The sequence below is a fragment of the Ambystoma mexicanum genome, chromosome 6q, assembly GCF_040938575.1.
Source record: "Ambystoma mexicanum isolate Mex_15411 chromosome 6q, UKY_AmexF1_1, whole genome shotgun sequence".
Classification (NCBI taxonomy): Eukaryota; Metazoa; Chordata; class Amphibia; order Caudata; family Ambystomatidae; genus Ambystoma; species Ambystoma mexicanum.
In genome coordinates, this window is record NC_090937.1 from 294,367,106 (window position 1) to 294,388,046 (window position 20,941).

At 45.9% G+C, this 20,941-nt stretch overlaps 1 protein-coding gene across 1 annotated transcript in view; it reads right to left on the reverse strand.

Annotated features, from left to right (window-relative positions):
• The window catches only part of SMC2 (structural maintenance of chromosomes 2), a 938,385-nt gene that overhangs the window by 434,083 nt on the left and 483,361 nt on the right, over positions 1–20,941 (reverse strand). The window contains exons 14-15 of the mRNA XM_069630781.1: positions 15,828–15,947; positions 11,136–11,340 (exon numbers count right to left, since the gene is read on the reverse strand). Coding sequence (XP_069486882.1) covers positions 11,136–11,340; positions 15,828–15,947 — 325 coding nt within the window. The remainder of the gene's footprint in view (positions 1–11,135; positions 11,341–15,827; positions 15,948–20,941) is intronic.

The following is a 20,941-nucleotide window of genomic DNA, read 5'->3' on the forward strand; positions in this document are numbered from 1 at the left end:
TCCACTACTATCTTAACCCCCTTCTCTGCCAGTTTCCGCTCCAAAAGCGTTCAATGACCGGGCATGACCAGAACATATGCACCATGCCCGCATTCTCCTCATCACACTTGGGGCATGCCAGCCATCCTACATTCTTGAACCTCGATAGCCTTTGGGGTGTCATGTATGCCCTGTGCGTGATATACAGTTGTATCTGTTTCAATCTTGCATTTCTAGACGCCTTCTTGTGAAACCCTGAGCCCGTTCCCACATCCCATCCTCCATCGGGGCTCCTCCTTCCGTTTCCCAATCTAGTCTCAACTGTGTGACCTCCTTCCCCACTTTAAGCATCAACATCTCATGTAATCTGGATATCTCATGTCCCCCTTCTGCTATGTCATAGATCATATCTGTGGTGGCATCTGGTTCTTCCTCCAGCACAGTTTCAGGCCATACTCTCTTAACTCTGCCCCATTCTGTGGTATGTAATATACTGGCCCGCATGCAACCCAGTTTCATCCCGCAGCCCCTCAAATGGGTTAATAGAGCCCTCCCGCCAAATATCACCCATTGTTACTAGCCCAGCCCGTTCCCAGTGGTTTCTAATTATCATTCTTAGCTGTTTGTCTGCCCCAGTTAATGCAACCAGTGGCACATGCGGAGAGCATGGAGATGGGTTCTCCATCATCTGACATGCCCTACGCCATATCTTCCACCCCAGCATCATCATCTTGGAGCGCCCTTTCATTTCTGCCTTGGGTACCCACATCATCTCTTTCAAGTACAAAGCTGTGCAATCTTGCCCAAACAGCCTGGATTCAGAGGTCTCTTCATCCGAGAGCCATTTGGCAACATACTGCAGTTGGGTCGCCACATAATAAACCTCATAATTGGGCAATTTTATCCCCCCTTTTTCATAGAAATTCTGTAGCTTCCATAGTGCCACTCTGTTCCGCGTGCCATGCCACAGGAAATCCCTGCACATACCGTTTGATGAAGAACTTCTTAGGTATCAGATTTGGTATGTTCCCAAAGTAGTGCAGGAGCCTAGGCAAGACCACCATCTTGAACATTGCTCCCCGCCCCATCATTGCTAAGGGCAACCTCACCCAAAATCGGATGCAATTTTTTTAATGGCCACCTCCGTGTTGTACCTATGCTCCTTTTCCACTCTGTGGTATATGTCTATCCCCAAGTATCGAAAAGTTCTGATCGCCCATGGCACCTGCAATACGGGTAACCGCTCCACTGGGATCACCTTGTACCCACCCAGTGGGAACATTCTCGACTTCTGGGGGTTCACCGCTATAACAGAAAAGCCCGCATATCTCTCCATTACCTCTAGAATGTATTGGAGGTTTTCCTCCGGGTGCCTCAAGTATAGTAACATATCATCCGCGTATAGGGAGATCAGATGTCATTCCCCTTTCACCTCAATGCCTATGGTATCATATTGTTGTCTCAGATATATTGCTAGAGGTTCCAGGGCCAGTATGTAGAGCATTGGAGACCACGGACAACCCTGTCTGGTGCCCTTGCTGAGCTGCCACCTTTCCGATATCACCGATCCCGTCTTAACTCTAGCCAGCGGTTCCCTATACAGTATTTTCACCCACCGTACATATTCAGGCCCCAACCCATAGCCTTCTAGGGCCGCCATCAAGCATGGCCACTTGACCGAATCGAAGGCTTTTATTTCGCTACCACTCTCAATTTGTTGGAGTCGTCTATGATTATTAGAGATGTTCCTGTTTGGGACATAACCCGTCTGATCAGATAACCTTTTTTAATCTATTTGCCAGGACAGCCGTCAGTATCTTGCTGTCCTGATTCAGCATCGACAAGGGACGATATGAGCTGCAGCTTTGCCCAGGCTTATTAGGTTTGGGGAGCGGTATTATCGCTTCTCTCAGTGACTCTGGTAAACTTCCCATCTCAAACGCTTCATCCAACATTTGTAACAGTGGCGGAAATACCTCCTCCATGTATACTTTATAAAATTCACTTGGGAGCCCATCTGCCCCTGGAGTCTTGCTAGTAGGCAACTGTCTCACCACCTCCCCCAGTTCTTCTAGGGTAATTGGTGCATCTAACTCCTCTCTTTCCTCCTCACTTATCTTGGGCAACCCTATATTCTCAAATGTTTCTATTATCATAGCACGACTGCTCTTACCATCGTCTCCATATAATATCTCTTGGTTAACTTCCTCTTGGGTGTCCGCTACACTACCGTCTTCCCTGGTTATGGTCCTGATCGTTACTCTGGGGGTTTCGCTCTTATATAACCACGCCAAGAGTCGTCCTGGCTTATCCCCACCCGCATGCTGTCTCTACATATTTTTTTATAATTGAGGTTACACAGTCTATCCCAGAGCTCTGCGCATTTCTGCTGTAGCATAAGTATCAGTTCTAATTTCTCTTTAGTGCCATCTTCGCCTCTTAAGGCCTCCTCCAGTTTCTGCTCCGTCTCTCGTAGATCAGCTAAAATCCCACCTTGTAGTCCTTTAGATTTTGCTATGGCTACCCCTCTCATCACGACTTTAAAGGCCTCCCACAGTGTTCCTGCCGAATCCACACTCCCAGTATTCGTCTCGAAAAAGTTTACAATCTCCTCCCTCATGTCCCCCCTAAAAAAGGGGTCTCTCAGTGCCTCTGCTCGCAGGCGCCATGTCGGAATCCTCGCACTCGGGGGGCAGCATTGCCATCCAAGATTCAGGGGCGAGTGGTCTGAAAGAACCCTTGCTTTATATTCTATTTGTGTTATCTCCGCTACCACGTCAGGTGTAGTAAAGGCATAGTCCAACCTCGTGTGTAACTGCTGCGGGGCAGAATAATGCGAATATTGCCTCTCCTGGGGGTGTCTCATTCTCCATGCATCCTCTAGACCAAAGTCACCAAGCAATGTCTGCAGCGCTTTAGCAGCAGGGGCAGGTCTATCCATCTTTCCAACCGATCTATCCACCCTTGGGTTAAGTACGCAGTTAAAGTCCCCTCCCAAATCACCGTGCTCCCCACACGCGCGCTCAGATTAGTACACAATGTTCTGATATACGCCGCTGTGTTCTGGTTCGGGGCGTACTTATTTACTATGCTTATCTCCCAATTTTCCACCAGTCTCCTCAATATTACCATCTTCCCGTCTGTCTCAGCCACCTCATGTAACCGTTGGAATGGGACATGTGGCGCCACCCAAATAAGCACTCTGCTGGCATAGGCAGACTATGAGGAGCTCACCATCACCCCCTAGCAATCGAATCCATTTTCTCCCGTGTCAGGTGCGTCTCTTGTAGCAGTGCAATGTCTATTTTTTGCCTCCGCAGGTACAACATCACCGTATTTCTCTTGAGGTAACTATTTAGCCCCCTTACATTCCATGTTACTATTTTAAGGTCCCCCATGGCTTCTCCAAGTTCCATTCCACCTCCCACAGGTGCAGTCTAAATCTAAGTTCCATTCCCTTCTGTATAGGCTTGTTCCCCAGTTTAAACACCCCTTAACCAAAAACACACCAAACTCCCCAGTCCCCCTCCCTTCCCATCCCCAACATAACAATCCCCCCCTTTGTCCCCCCGTCGCCCAGCTCCATCCCTGGATCTCAGGCACCCCCACATCTAGCCCTTTCTGGCATTAGCCTTTACTCGAAGCTCAGCAGGGTGAGGTCGCCCTTATGGCTATCCTGCGACTACTACTACTAGGGGATAGGGCGCCGTTGGCCTGCCGCTCCCGTTTCGCTTTAATTCAACCACACATAGCTGATTAATTCACTTATATATTCAATCTTCTATATTCCAGTCCTTTAAGTTCAACAAAATCAAAGACATCCAGCCAAAGTCAGCATTACTCGGTCACACCCGTTTATCTTATCACTATCATAGTCTCTACTGGGGTACCCGCTCTCCCCCATTTCGATATGCATATAATATCCCCATCACTTATCGTGCTCCTCATGGGCCTTCTCCGCATCTCGTTCCGGGCAACCCTGTAGATCCAGCCATGCCGCTGCTTCCTCTGGGGTGTCAAAAAAGAACATTCTACTTTTGTGAAACACTGGTACAGGAGCATGTACTTGATTCCGGCCATGCGTAATCTCCTCTTGATTGCCACATAGCTGTACCGTTGCCTCTGGACCAACATTGTGTAGTCAGGATACGCTGTGATGGTGCTTGAGGCCCTTTCGATCGTTCCCCCTTTGCGGAAATACTCCAAAATCTTCTCGCAATCTTTATATTTCAGTATCTTGGCAATTATCGCACGAGGAGGGGCCCCAGGCTTCGGTTTCCTCATGAGGGCTCTATGTGCTCGCTCCACCGTGAATCTCTGCGAGAGTTTGTCAGCTTCAATTTCCTGCAAGATCAAGTTCTCCACATAGTCTGTAGGGTCTTGGCCTTCCTCCCCCTCCGGCAGTCTGACCATGCGGATATTGTTCCTTCGTGCCCTCCCTTCCGCTTCCTCGGCGCGTTTCTCCAAGTTGGCCACCTGTTGCTTCAATATATGTACCTCTTTTGTGTTGCTAGTGTCTGTGTTGGTTTTCACCACACTTTCCAGGCTGCTCGTTCTCTCTGCCAGCATTCTAACATCTTGTCGCAGTAGGGTGACTGCTATGCCTACAGCATCTATTTTAGCCTCCAAAGAAGTACGCAGGTCTGCCATCGCCACCCCCCACGAGTCTCTCAGCCCCGTTATAGCCGCTAGTATCTGGTGGTTTTCAGCCACTGGGGTGCTCTCCGCCGGTGCTGTCGCATCGCTGTGCGTTGTCGCCGCAGGAGACTGCTGCGTCTTAGCAAATGCTTCCATCGTGTATGGTTTGTTTTTGCTCTTGCTAACGGTTCCTCGTCCCGCCATCTTGCAATCTCCGTTATGTATCTAAGGTTACTTGGTCTGTGGCATATCAACCCTGCCTCTCTGTGTAACACCAGAGTGTCACTCCAGGCCCAGGGTAGTTGTCCATGAGAAGCCCCCGTATAAGTTCGTATTTGTGACGCTGTGTCTTCGGGTGGGCTGTGTCCTCCCACGTTTCTAATTAACTTACTGCTCCCTGGCGACTAATTTGAGCTATCAGCGTGACCACCCATCTCTTGGGCTCCTCGTGTTCTTCACGCCACTACTTTTTCCTGGTTGTAGTCCCCCCTGTGTCATGCAGACTTGGCAACTTCTCCAAAATCCTCGAGTGGGTCGCATCCTCCCACGTATCTCCTCTGGCTGCTGTGGTCGGCCTCTCCTTGTTTGTTCCTTGGATCACTGGGTGCTCCTCCTCCTGCGCGTCAGTAGATATGTTTGATGCTGTCTGTACCCTTCAATGCCTGCCACCTGTCAACTATCATGGCATCCGGCAACTATCCAGGAGGCGCCAGCACATGGACTGCTCCTACTACAGTAATGGCAGCACGCCCTTATATCTGCGTTACCTGGCAGTGCCTGGGTGCTCCACCTGTCTCCTCATGCAGGTTATGGGTGCTCTCCCTACCCTTTGTGGTGATACGGTTCCCAGGCCCCCTTACAGCGAAGGGCAGTCGTCCGGCGCACTCCAGGTGCTAAAGTATCTTAGCTTCCCATAGGAACACAGCACCCAACTATCCTTGCAAAAGGGCTGCATTCAAGTTAAAACTTAAAGTTCCACTGCACACCAAGGGCGTTTGTTATTATGTATTACATGCGTTCCTTAACATCTTTTATTCATGCCCAGCTCGCCTTCAGCACCCAGTCTCTACCCTTAGTTCATGTGGGCAATGGTATCGCCTCCTAAGCCTTGCATTTAGAGGTGCAACAATGTTCCGCTGCATCCGCTCCAGCCCGGCAATGTCTGTCGTCTGGGAGCAGTGAGATCACGTTGGCTCCAGCACAAAAGCAGTTCCTTGTGCTTTAAACAATGTATCCTCTTCATCGGCCGCTGTTCGCACGCCGCAGAGGCGCTCCCAGCAATCTGCGCTGGGTCCGCCAGTGCCTCAGGGAGCCCCGGACGGCTCCCTCGATGCTACAATTGTAGCCGCCTGGGACACTTCGTTTTCTTTCTAATGCCTGCCGCCGCCGCTCTCAGCCCCCTCTGCACCGTGAACGCTGTGTCCACGGTGCATGTGCTTTTGTAACCAATACAACAAAGGGCTCTGCAATGTGTTTCTTCGCGCGGCCGGCCGCACACTCCACAATCCCTTCCTCCAGTCTTCACCGTCCACCGCTCGGGTCATTAGGCTCGGGTCCTTTGTTAGCCGCCATCTTGTGCCCCAGTCTTTCGGTGCAGCCGCATCCGGATAACGTTTCTTTTTCATCAATGAAGCCTCCGATTTGTTTGCAATATTCAGTCAATATAGAGCACACGTTCCGACGTCCCTGCTTCTATTCTTAAGCACCGTAAGTCATTTTGAGCGTGTGTTTCATCGGATCGATCTCGGATCCATAGGAGCAGCTCCGGGACACGTCCTACTGCATGGCTAGCTGGCCACGCCCCCGAGGAAGGGGTATTATTTACAGTGCAAGTTCATAGGTTGTTTTTTGGTCTGAAGGGGCTGAGGGGATACCCTTACAAGATGGGAAGTTCTTGGGAGTCATGTCCTGGGATTCTGCAAGAGTGGGGTTCCCAGTCTAGGAGGGGCGGGTGGAAAAATTCTGTGTGCGCTTAAATGAACCGTTCACCATTCTCATGCCCTGCTAAGCCCAAGCTTTGCTGAGCATCACACTACCCAGATAGAGTTTAGCTACGCATTAGTTTTTGTCCCCGTTCATCAAAAACGGGTTGACTCTCAGAATCTTCCCACAGGGTTGATTCTGAAAAACAATTCGAACGTAAACGTTACATTGAAACAAAACTATAAAAACTGGCTTATTAATCGTAAACCTTCACATTTTATTTATTTATTGGATATTTGTAAGGCGCATATACAACAAATGGTGTTTCAAGGCACCACAAGACAAAAGGGGGTTGGGGGCCGGGAACAAGAGAGAAAGATAACAATAACGATCCTACTAGACCATGTGACATTTAGATCGTGCAAGTGCAGTAACAAGAAGTGCGAAGGGGCAGTGCCAGTCTGTGCGAAGTGCTAGGGTGGGAAGGGAAGTGCAGGGTAAAGAGGAGAGAGTGCAAGTGAAAGGAGGTTGGAGGGTAGGGGGGGTCACCAAGGCTAGGCGAGAGCTAAGGGGAAACCGGAAGGGCAAGTGTAGGGAATGCATGGTGTGCAGGGGGTGAGGGTCCACATGCTAAGTGTGAGGAGGGTGTTGACTGGGCTGGGTTGGGGGGGGGGGGGAGACGAGAAAATGAGGGTCTTAAGGAGCTTCTGGAACTTTAGGAGATCCAGCTCAAGCCTTAGGCACAGGGAGACCATTAAAGAGGGAGGCTTGTGTGGCGGAGCTCTACCCCCCAGTCTCAGCTTAACGAGGCGTCTGCTCTGCAGAGAGTTGGAGCTAGAAGACCGAAGGGTTCGAGCAGGGAGGTATTTAGGGAGAGACAGTTGGCTGTAGCGTGGTGCCAGGACCCAGAAAGCCTTGTGGATGAGGCAAAGGGTCATGAACTTGATCCTAGCAGCAACCGGGAGCCAGTGGAGAGATGAGAGATGCGGTCCCTGGGCTTGAGGCCAAGGATAAGTCTTGCAGTCCTATTCTGGATCAGGTGAAGGGGCAAAGAGAGGATAAAGAAAGATTGAGGAAGAGGCTGTTGCAGTAGTCCAGCCTAGAGAGGACCATAGCTCTGGAGACATGGAGTTTCTGGGGGAAGGTGAGGAAAGGGAGAATTCCTCTGAGGAGGTGCAGCTTATAGTGGGCCTCCTTGGCAAGGGCCGCGATGTGAGGAGAGAATGAGAGAGAAGTCAAAGATGACACCAAGGTTTTTTGCCTCACAGGTGGGTGAGGGAAGGGGAGCCATAGAGGGCGGCCAGACGGAAGGAGGGAAGGCGGGAGCTGGGGTCCCAATGAGAAGGATCTCTGTCTTGCTGGCATTAAGGCAGAGATCATTGGCAGCACACCATGCCTGAAAGCAGCCAGGCAATCAGGGATGGGAGAGGAGCAAAAGGCAGTAGAGGGAATCTTGAAGGAGAGCTGTGTCGTCTGTATAACACTGCAAGTGAGGAGAGAAAGAGATCATCAGATGGGCCTGAGGGGCAAGGTAGATGTTGAAGAGCCCCAACGAGAGGATAGGCCAGGAGGGAAGTGTGAGCGAGAAAAGGGCCCAGTTGAACCTGGGAAAGTCGGTCAGAGAAGAATGAGGTCAACCAGTCCAGTGCCCGGCCCGTGATGCCAAGGGTGTCACAGAGCCAATTTGGCAGGGTGGCATGATTGACCGTATTGAAGGCAGAAAAAAGACCCAGAAGGATAAGAACGGATGGGGAGTTGGAATCAAGATTTGAGAGCAAGTCTTTGGTGGGTGGTCAATAGAGCATTTTCTGTCCTCTGGCTGCTCTGAAGCCAGACTGGTGGTTGTGAAGACAACCAACAGATTCAGTGTGTTGGATCAGTTGTGAGAAGACCAGCTTCTCCAGGAGTTTGCCCAGGAAGGGGATAATGGATATAGGATGATAGTTAGCCAGGCAGGAGGGGTCGGCACAGGGCTTTTTGAGGAGAGGATGCACAAGAGTGCTTGAGGGGTTGCAGGAAGGAGCCAGTGCCAAAGGAGAAATTACAGAAATCGTCCAAGGCTGGCGCAAGGGAGGTCATGTTTTCCTTGATAGCTCTGGAGGAGCGAGGTTGCACCTGTTTGGAGGAGACTTTCATAGAGCAGACTTGTCTAGAGACCTCATCCATTGCTGTGGGGGAGGGAGGGGACAGGAGGGCCAAGGGAGACTTGAGAGCTGAGTGGGCAGGTGGAAGTAAAGGAGAGTGAAGACAGGGTGTCCCGAAATTTGGTTAAGTGGGAGGCAAGTGAAGTAGGGCCAGGGAAGGCAGGGGAGAAGTGGAGACTGCAGTAGGTTTGGCAAGTTCCATGCATATTTTAAACAGTTCACCCGTGTTGTTAGTGGCCCCAGAGACGCGTGCTTGGATATAGGCCCCCTTCTTCGAGCGGATGGAGAGTCTGTATTGCCTTTGGAGGAGGCGGCAGGACAGTGTCAGAGGATGCGCCTGATACCCGCCACTTCCTTTCAGCAACTCTGCACTTGCATTTCAGAGACGATAGGTCGGAGTCATACCAGGTGTTGCGCTTGGAGGCAGACTTCATGCAGATCCTCATGACCGGGGCAAGGATGTCCAGGGTGTTGAAGATCAGGAAGGGCAGAGCCAGTGTCAGAGTCCGTGGGGGGGGGAATGAAATAATTTGATGTTTAACCTACAATGTTAGGCATGGTCGAAGGGTAGTCTACCTGTATATTCAGCTTGTATAGGTTTACGGGCCTCCTTCAACCATGTGGATAGGTTACGGTTATTGGGGAAGCTAAAATGGTGGCGCATACTGGAGAGTCTTTTACAAATGTTAATTATGTTCCAACCAAACAAAAATGCAGTTGAGGTTGAATGTGAACCGTACTCGGTCAAAAGAAACAGACCTAGTGCTTTGAGACTGGGTTGTGTCCTGGCTCATTTTATTTTGTATTTACTGGATCTGAATGAAGAATTGGAAAAAGAATCCTTATTCTCTCCTAAATTGGGCCATCTCAGTGTTGGGTGGCTCGCTTTTGCGGATATCAGTATGTTTGGATTTTAGTCCAATAGGATTACAACACAATCTAAAATCTACAGGATCTTGTGTAAATTGAAAAAACATGCAGATTAATACTGCAAAGTCTGTATTAATTCATTTATGTTAGGAAAGTTGTAAACTTTAAGTGGAGACTTAATGATTGTGATCTTGAGGAAATGCAACTTTTTATTTATTTGGTGTTTCCAGTTTATAGTTCGGATAATTAATCCTTTTTGATGGAAAGGCTGAAAATGGCTCAGTTTGTCACCCAAATAAGGACAATTGTTTTCCTAGTACTAAAAACAGATCTATTTTTGATATTCCGTTTTAACAAGTTTTGCACACCGACAGTTTTGGGTCCTCAAAGGAAATTAGTTAAGGACTCCAGAATGTGTTCTTTGTAGTTTACAAGACCAACTTGAGAGTTTAAAACACTTGCTTTTATGGTGTTGAGAAACTTAAGGAATTAACATGTTTCCTGTATTTGTCCACAATATGTTTGTTTCCTCAGATCTTTTTGGAATCGCTTAATGAATGTCTAACAGGTCTCTTTAGTAATTGCCTGGATCAAGTTTATCAGTAAATGATCTAAGCTGTTAGGGAAAGTTTTAAGAACTTTAAATTATTTTATTAAAGCAGAGTTTTCAATTGAAATATATACATACTAGTGGAAAAGCCGTGTACATGGGGTAATGTGCGTAAATGAAGACATTTTCAGAGTGTAAAGATATTATGTGGTGCATTTTAACGTCATTTATGTTAAAAGAAAAACATGTTTGTAAAGGATCTTGCTCCTTTTACGTGGAGTAGTAACTTCAAACAAATTCTCACAAAATATGTTGATAGTTCAACATAGTACATGCAGCCAATTATGTTATCGGTGCCTCACTGTCGTGAATTCCACTTACAGGTTTTGGACACAAATATATAATGCTGAGGGATATCAGAGTAACACAATTCACATGCAGCATGATTCGAAGTAGACATGAGATCATAAAATAAAGTAAATTTAAGTCAAATAAAGTTTCAAACGCACATGAAGAATATTATTGATGTAATACATTCCAAGAAATATTTCAATGAATTACATAATACATACGTAAAAATTACTTCCTTTGTTAGAGAAAGTGCTTAATCAAACAATTTGTTTATATGTTTTTTTAAATTTCTATATTTTCTTAGTGTATGCAACTTGAAGTATGCTGTTAAAGTGGTATCTCTTGTTGAATACACATTTTGTTTGCCTGGAAGAGGACCTTGAAGTCTTATTGTTGTATGCGTAAGGCAACAGCTTCCTCTAGCAATACCAGGTGAAGCGGCAGGAAGACTTTGGACAAACATATCTGCCCTTTTATCATATAGTATATGTAATTGACTATATATTTTATTTAGAAATTTGGTTTACATTTGAAAGGTTTTGAAAAAAAAAGTAAGCATACTGTAAAATACTGCAATGACATCAGAAATCTATTTCTCCAAGTTATCTGGGGAGAGAATCTACTTGATAATTTACCCTTCTCACTCTACATACAGCAGAAAAAAATAAAGCAAAATTTACCTCCACTCAGAGTTCCCTGAGGATCAAATGTATCACCTCCAAGGGTGACCGTTTTTGTCATTACCCTTTTATCAAAAGTGACTTTCTTGGCATTATCTAAACTGTCGCAAACCAGCGTTGTTCCAAACACATATTCCATAGCCTTCCGCAGGTCTGATTCAAACCCAACCAATGAAAGTGCCATATGAACATTGTCCTCACCAACCTGAAATAAAGAAAAAATGCAGTATTCCACATTACCGTTGCGTACACATTGCAACGCCAAGTTAAATGGGTGTTGCTAACAAATCATGTTTGAATGACAATGCATTAACATACTACATACAACTTATTAAGCGTCTAATTTTCTAAATGGGCCGAACATTTTTTTTTAAATTTAGATTATTGTACTAATAAACCTTTAAACTATTTTACAAATGTGTACAATTAGTGGAGAGTTTGCTCCAATAACAGAATTGATGTGAATAGCAATTGACCAAGAACCATGAAGCTATTGAGCAGAGTAAATGTGTAAATCAGGTTTCCAATAGATTGCCCATTTAATTGAATAAGATCTATTGTAATTCCAAGAGGACAAGGTTTTGCTATACCAAGAGAAGGTTCCTAGCTTAAGTGCAGTTTCACTCTGTAGGAAAATAACTTCAGAGTAGTAACTGTGTAGCCATCAACATTTCAAAACCCAGAGGCCTAAGGGAATTCTGCTCAAGTGCTCACTGCATTTATCAATCAATGAAAGGGGGCGGAGAGATCTCTTCTTGGCAATGAAAAGTTAGTAAAGAGTTGCAATGTCAAGACTCCGGCTAGGGCCACCTGCATATTTGCATCCCATTTTCTAATATGCTGGTGTAACTGATGGACCACCTTTCCGTGTCATCTGCAACTGACTATAGTTATTTGTTTTGTAAAACCACATACAAAAAAAAAAGATATAGTTTTAAGTACATTATCAAAGTTTTATTCTAACAATGCAAAGCAAACCTATTTTGCTTTTAATCTTTCTTCACTGGAAACCCGTGTTTATGGAGTAACATCTCTTCTAGAAAGTGCATTTAGGATCTCTTAAAAAAAAATGAATGTTATGTGATATTTAAAATGAATGCAATGCTATACAGAAGTCAATAACATGTACACCCTCCTACAAAACCAGACATTTAGAATCAAATCTAGGTAACATCACAATCTAATTACAGATACATTCAGGATAAAATCTCAAAGAAATCACAATCTTATTACATCAAAAAAATATCACAAAAGGTCACATTACTTAAAGAAATGTCACATACAACTAGAACATCAAAATGGTATTCCACTGCTATCTATGGGGTACCACAAAAGCCCTGAAATGTTTCAGTTCCAGAGATTTTGAAATATCCTTTGGGGGTATCACAGTAAAAACTGTGTTTAATGAGTCAATGTGTAGTCTGCCCTCTGCAACAAGTCTTCCTACACCACTGGCCACTGGTTTATCACCCTTAAGCTTCAATTCTGGTTATCATAGACACCTGGATCTCCCCCTCATTACTCCTACACTAGCAGCCCTCCACGCTGACTCTGCTACCTTCTCCCACTCTCTGACCTGTTGGGAAGGGCAGCTCATCAGTAAGGGCATCAAAACTGCCCCCTCTGGCATCAACTCTTTCCTCCTACACCTCCAACTGTTCTGGCTCTCTATCAACCCGGTGGTCATCTCAACTCATCCTTCCCTGATCTGGCCCATCCCCCTTGGAGTCACTAAAGACATCCCCATTGTCATGTTAAGGGACTGTAACCTTCCTAGGTCCTCTGCAGTCTCCTGCCTTAAACTTAAATCCCTCCCCATCTGACCACTCTCCACCATTACCAGCCTACTCACTCTGGTGAGAACTCTTGAACATGTCTTTCTCCAACTCATTCTCCTCCTCTGATCTCTCCATTGCCCTAGTCTCCCTCTGATCACTTAATTCTTCACTTCAACATCTTGATCCCTCAACCTTCTATTTTCCCATCTCCCCTCTTCAATGACCAAGTGGAAATTCAGGCAGGCTGGTCTTGCCCCTTACCTTGATGCAGCTCTCCCCTTTTTCCCCCTATTCATGCCTCTTCCATTGACAGCGCTTTCTCACACTTTCACTATGCACTTTGGCCTACATTTGACCAACACTACCCTGCTCGAACATTCACACCTTCCCGTCCGCAGCTTTCAATCACCTCTGAAAATATGACCCTCAAAACAAACGTGTGCCGTGACGTATTGCGCTGTAGCAAATTACGGGCACGTTGCCTACTCTTGTTGCCCTCACCTCTGCACTGGACTCCGCCAAATCCTCCTACTTCACAATCTCCTCCCTTCGCAATCACCCCCACTAATGTTCACCTACCCTCCAATCTTTGCTCACACCTCCCAAACCAGTTCCATCACCTCCTCCCTTTGTGTTAATGACTTCTGCTCACTACTATGCCTAAAAAGATCTAAAATGTGCGACTCGCAGCCTTCCTCACTCTCAACCCTCCTCCGGTCAACTTCTGCCCCTACCTCTTCTCCCCTACCTCTTGCATTGAATTAACAATCATCCATCACCGTGCTAACCCATCTTGTGCTCCTATCAATCGACCCTGTCGTTCCCCAAATGGTCAAACACAGTCTCAATCACTTGCTCACTTACCCTTATCTCTCTGAGCTCTAGCTCACTCTCCCCTCTGCTGAACTCTTCCCTGTCTCCTTCAAATCTCCAACTCCCTTACCCATATTGAAGAAACTCTGCAGACCCAAAAAGTCCCAGCAAACTATCGTCCAGTTTCTCTGCTTCACCATTATTCAAAGTCCTTGAACGGGTGGTCTTCGATCAGATCACCAAGTACATTGAGGATAATGGCCTTGGCGATCCACTTCAATCTGGCTTTCATAGTAAACACTCCAGTGAGACTGCACTTGTGCATGTCTCCAACATTCGCTCTATTGCTCACAACTCCAATCTCCATTCTATACTCCTCCTTTAAGACTTTTGTTCCGCTTTGGACAGTCTACCACTCCTCTCTCCTCACCCAGGACCTTTAGTTTTGCAAATCTGCTCTTGCCTGGATCAACTACTACCTGGAATGTCAATCCAATAAAATCACTTGGAACTATCAAATCTCTGACCCCACCCCTCTCCCTGTCGGCATCGCCCAAGGATCAGTCCCTGGACCTCTGCTCTTCACCCTCTATACAGCTGCACTAGTAAGACTCATCTCATCCTTTGCCTTTCACGGACACCTTTTAGATGCTGACACAAATATTTCTCTTCTTTCCCTTCTTCACCCCAGCCATCTTGGAACAGATTACGAATTGCCTGCGGCCTCAAGCCGAACTCTTCAAAAAAGGATGTCCTCTTTAATCCAGATTTCAATGACATCCATACCCTACCGGCTCCTACCCCATTTCATTCCTGCGTGACGTTCTTGATCCGTCACCCGAAGGCTCACAATCTTGGGGTCCTCTTTGATAGTTAACTATGGCTGCAACAATCCATCACTACTACCCTCTGCTGTTCGTATTAACCGCAACATATGAAAAAGTTGTCCTTTTCTTACAAACCACTCTACAAAACTCTGATCTCCACTTTTGTGGTCAGCAAACTGCTCAACCCTACTCAATGGCCTTCTTCTACTCCTTTCACCCTATAGACAGTCTCCAATTTTGCTACCCGCACTCTCTACAATCTACCCAGAGCCTGGCTAACTTCTACTGACTGATAACATGCTGGTTAGAGTTCTATGCACGACCACTCTCAAGTTCTTTCTCCTAGTTTACAAAGCTACCATTAGTCTTGCAGTACCCGTCTGATTGTATCTCAGTTTACCCTCCATCTCGTTTCCCCAGATCCTCCTCTGCACTCAACCTCACGTCCGATACCCTGATCCCATACCCTGCATGTGCTTCTCGCTTCCACTCTTTTTCCCTGCTAGCCCCGCTCTACTGGAACCCACTGCTCAGAACAATCAAAACCAGCAGAACTGTGGAATTCTTCAAAGCTCGACTCAAGCATCACTTACTTGCTCAAGAAGTAGCTCCCAATGCCCTCGCCTACATTCACTCTACCCGACACCACGACTGCCTCCAGTGACAAAATGTAATTTTATTTAATTAGTACTCTTTAGTTTCAAGCACTTGTACCTTTAGGTTAATGTTACTTTTTTTAAGTCTGTTTTCTTACATACATTTTGTTTGTTTGGTCATTGGTCTATGTCCCAATTTGTTTACACCCACAAACCGTCTCACTACTTGTTCTCAACTACTGTACAGGCACTCTTCATGGGAATGCTTCTGTAATCTGTAAATGTGGAACTGGCAGTCATTTTTGAATGAAATTGTCATCCCTGTTTTTCAAATAAATACAAAAAATACACATGTTAGTAAAGTAACTGATTGACCTTAATTACAGTTAGCACGGTGTACAACAATCTAAACAATTTACTGAAATCCATGTATTTCTATGCGGCTCCTGACACCGATTTCCACTCACTGTCACAGAAAAAAATACTATTATAAGAAGTTGTAGAAGTTCTGAGTCTCTTTGAAAACCATCCAACAGCGATGCTACCCTTCCAAAGGACAACTGTGAACTAACAATTATAAGTTGTAACTCTTCTAGGAAACGGGGCCGACCTCTTCAAAAAAATTGCATTTTATGTTTTTATCAAAGAGCTGACATATTGAAACAAAAAGATACATACCAAGCCTTTGGCTGCCCTAATAGTGTCAGGACCTAAACACCTGGCAGAGATTTTGTTTAACGGAATAATTGTGTATCGTCTCTTCAAGTCCCCTTTTTCCAACAGCTTCTTACCAGTAACCTGAAACAAGGGAAAATCATGGCAACAGTTTAAGGATGAACAGAATAAGGTTACCAAGACAGAGACACTAAACCTTAATTCAAATTTAACACACATGAATAATTAGGATAAAATACACAAGGGTGCTGTAAGACGACCATATAGGAACTGTATCCAGATGATTGCGCGCTTTGAAGAACTGTTTGGCGTGTGCAAGGGGTGTTAAACGTAGAGTCTCCCTAAGGTGGGCATCGAGATTTGCAGATATCGTGGGACTAAAGAGGCTTTCTAGGAAGAACAAATTACTTATCCACGGTAATGTTCTTTCTAATTGATTCTCCTCACACAGATTCCATATCTTAGATACTTCATAGGCAGCTACAGCTGATATATGAATCACCAGCAGGGGCAAGATGTGCCTCAGAGCCAACTCTCAACAGTTCAACCCTGTGACATCAGATCCACCCCCCAGCCCCCATGCTCAGAACCTGAGTGAACAATAAAAAACCAAGACCCATGGCTCTTTCTCCTGCAGCATCGGGAACCTCGCTGTGCGGTAGGCTAGGTGATGAGGAATCTGTGGGAGGAGAAAAAAAACATTACCTGTGGCAAGAAATGTGTTCTTCTAATGGATTGTGTCCTCCCAATGATTCCGCATCGTAGAGATGAGCACCAGGAGGAGGGGAAGAGCAAGAATAAAATGGCCACATTCAAAAATTCTGGTGGACTGCTCCTCCAAAGCAAGCTTTCTGAGAGAACATGTAGGCTGTTGCGAAAGATTTTCTTTTTGCAGCTTTCCTCCCATAGACTATGATGGGACACCCTTTCTTTTTGCTTGCTTTGAACCCTTTACTGACTTTTTGGAGGCAAGTAAAACCTTCTGCTTTACTTCCATTGCCTGTTTTGCTCATTCTTATGGGTAAACCGACTAATCCCCAAGTCAGTCAGTAGGAGAGACTGTCTACAATTGCACACATCAACTTACAGTGAAGTGCAGTTGGCCTACTTCGAATTCGTACAACTTTATATAATTGCTTGTTAGTTACTTTTACAGTGTGCATAAGACAAGCTAGTGGCAGCAGTGATATTTTTACAGTTTGTGACATTTTACTCATGCACTTTTGTATGAACCACAAATGGCTACTTTAAGGACTGGTTTTCTATACTCTGGTATGGTGGACAGATGTATACAAGGTCAACGTAATACAGTGACAGTGACAACTCTGGGAGCTGTAGCCAAGTCTAGGCAAAGCTGGTGAGCTTGTAAGGGGTCCTCAATGAGCACACAGCGAAAAGGCATGGAACACAATTAGACAAACAAGTGAATTGGCCGTGGTAACGTTCTTTCGATTGGATGTTCCTCCCACGTATTCATCTTTTGATGCTTCCTTTCCAGCTTCAGCTGCTTATGAACATTTGTCTGTGAGAGGGCATTGTGCGCTGGTCTCGTCAACTCGATGTCGCGAGGGTCTCCGTCCGACGTCATTAATAGTACATGTAGCACACGCAGCGCCCGTTGGCTTCAGTTCTGTTTTTTCCCCCTTTTTTTGAGGAATTACTATCAACCTCCTCAGACTGTAGTAGACTCTAAAATAGCTTAAAGTGTAAAAACGCATAAATTCTACAGTCGGGTAGGCTGGGAGGGGTGATGAGGAATACGTGGGAGGAACATCAAATCGAAAGAACGATACCACAGGTAAGTAACTTGTTCTTCAAATGGATTGTGTCCTCCCACGTATTAGTCATCTTTTGATAGACTCCAAAGCAGTGTCAGGATTGGTGGCGAGAGTAAGAATTTAGATCGGTCCTTAAAGGTCATCATGGATCGAAAGAAGGACAGCCTTTCCAAATCCTCCTTCCTGAGTGGAACTTGTGTCCAGAGAGTAATATTTTACAAAGGTATGGATGGTGGACCAGGTGGCTGCCGCACAGATGTCATTAATTGGCACCCCTCTCTGTAGAGCAGAAAATGTTGCCATGCTCCTCGTAGAATGGGCCCTCAGACCCTCCAGAGGATCTTTACCAGCTAATCTATAATATTCCACAATAGCCAGAATAGTCCATCTGGATAAGGTCTGTTTTGTGACTGCCAAACCTAATTTATGACCTGTATAACCAATAAATAATTGATCATCTTGGTGAATCGTAGACATTCGTGAGATAAAAACTGAAAGGCCTTCTTGGATACAGTCTATGCAACCTCTCCTCCTCCTTTCCAGACTGAGGAGGCGGGTAACAAGTTGATGAAACTATTTTTTGAGACAAATGGAAGCCAGAGACCATCTTTGGCAGAAAAGAAGGTTTCACTGTAAGAACCACTTATAGAATACAGTGTATGGAGGTTTACAGTACAGTGCCTGCAACTTGCTCACCCTGCGGGCTAACATTATTGCTTCTAGCAAAATGGTTTTTGATGTTAACACTCTTAATGGACATGAATGCAGAGGTTCAAATGGAATGCCAGCTAGAAATGTTCGTACAAGATTTAAATCCCATACAGGGACCTGAAAAGGAGTAGGTGGAAACACATCAGTGAGTCCCTTAAGAAATTGTATGATTAATGGGAGTAAGAAGTCCCCCTTACCCCAGAAGAGCGCTTGAAGATTGAAAGCGCCACCAGATAACCCTTTATGTTCCAATCTGGAGCCCCAGATTTGATAAGTGTAACAGAAAAGATAACACCATAGGTGTGTCGTATTGAAAAGGGTCAACATACTTTTCCCTGCACGAGCTGCTGAATTTGTTCCAACGGCAGCAATACAAGGATTTTGTTGCTGGCCTTCTGGCCGAAAAGCAAAATCTCCATTACGTCATCCCGGATGTCCAAATCCTTATATCTCAACCTCTCAGAAACCATGCGTGAAGGTTGAGTGTCTTGACCTCTGGATGGAGAACTCGACCCTCCTCTCGTGAGAGAAGGTCCCCGCTTTGTGGAGGACGTATTGGAGAGCAGATTCACATGTCCAGAAGGTCTGGGTACCACGTCCTCATAGCCCAATCCTGAGAAATTAGGATCATGGACTTCCCAAACGTTCTCAACCTCCTGATCACGTGTGGAATGACGACGACTGGAGGAAACTCCTACAGGAGTTGAAACTCCCAGTCCACTACAAACGCATCCCCTAGCGCTTCTCTTGATGGAAATTCCCTGGAGCAGAACAGTTTGCACTTCTGCTCGACCCTGGTCGTGAACAGATTCAATTGAGGGGTTCCCCAAATGGGAAAATCTTGAAGGACTTCCTGAGCTAGGTCCTGAGCTAGTTCACACTCGTGGGAGGCTGTGCTCTGCCTGCTCAGAGCGGCGCTGCCGTGTTCTCTTCTCCAGCTAGGTGAAATGCTGATCGGGAGATTCCTTCTTGAATTGTCTCCAATGATGTCTGCCTCAACGCCAGGAAGACAGATCCTTAGCACTCCAGCTCCCTCTTTCTTACCTTCACTCTGGTGACCCTCGAAGGGGGAGAGCCCATAATCCGAAGCCCTACACCTTGGAGTCATCATTGACTCCTCCCTTTCCTTCCTCCCGCACATCCAGGACCTTGCCAAGAAGGCTGACTTTCAACGCTACCTCCTCAAAAGGAATCCTTCCTTTCCTCACTTTCCACAAGAAGCTCAATGGGTCTTGAGCTCTGGTACTCTCTAGGTTGGACTACTGCAACAGTCTCTTCCTTAATCTACCCTCTTCCTCTCTATGTCCCCTCCATCTTATCCAGAATAGGGTGGCAAGACTTATCCTATCCATACAAATTCAGAAATACTTGGAAGAATTTCACCTACTTGGAGATAGACAATCAGGCTTCCGTCCTCAACATGGGACGGAGACGGCTCTTATTGACCTTAAAACACAAATCGATGAGCTCAGAGAACGGCCAAGCCACCTTACTCCTCCTCCTCCTCGACCTCTCTGCAGCATTCGACCTGGTCGACCACTCTGTCCTATGCACACACCTCCACACATCAGCTAATTTCTCTGTCGAGGCCATTACATGGATCAGATCATTCCTTAACGGCAGAACCATCCAGCAGACCCTATACCTATCACCTGTGGTGTGCCGCAAGGTTCTTGTGTCTCCCCTACACTGTACAATATATTTACCAAGCCCCTTTTCGATGATCTGGATCATCTCGGTATCCCCTACACTAACTACGCAGATGATACCGAGATCCTCCTTCCACTTTCTTGAGATTATGGGAAGGATTTGGCCTTGGTGAATAGAGTGTACATCATCCAGGCATGGATGGCCACACATGGACCATGCCTGAATGATGATAAAACTTAACGAATCATCCTGGACACCACCGCTAGACTAAAGAAACTAGGCCCTGCCTATTCATCCTTCACGATCGATGGCAATAGCATCAAGGTGGTACAAGAAGTTAAAAAGCTAGGTGTTTACCTGGACTCTAACCTCTCTTTCAACAAACAGGTGAACTCCCTAGCCTCTTCCACGGCTTATACGTGTAAATTGATCCATGCAGCCAAACCCTTTCTGTCTGACACTAGCTGCTTGACCCTTGCTAGAGCGCTCATACTGTCCCATTGCAACGCTCTCTATCTTGGGTCATCCAAAGTCACCACTAACAAACTACAAACTCTTCAGAACAACGCTCTTAGGGCGGCACTGGGCATCTCCAGAAGAGATCATATCACAGCACATAGCCAACAGAATAACTGGCTCTCTATCAAAGACAACATTCTCTTAAAAACTGCGTCACTTACTCACAAGTCACTCAACAACGCTGCTCCAATCTACTTAATTGATAGATTTCATAGACAGACCTCCCTGAGACCCACAAGAACAGCCTGTAAAGACTGCCTTTCCGTCCCCAACTTTAAATGCTCCACCATAGGGGGCAATAGCTTCCCAGTGAAAGTGGATAAACTGTGGAACTCCCTACCTCCTACTCTTAGAATGGACCTACCTTATCAAAACTTCGGATTAAAGATTGTTGCATGGCTGAAAACATAAGCCCTCAAACATTTCTAGTCATTAAGTCTTTGATATTCTGGCCAACTG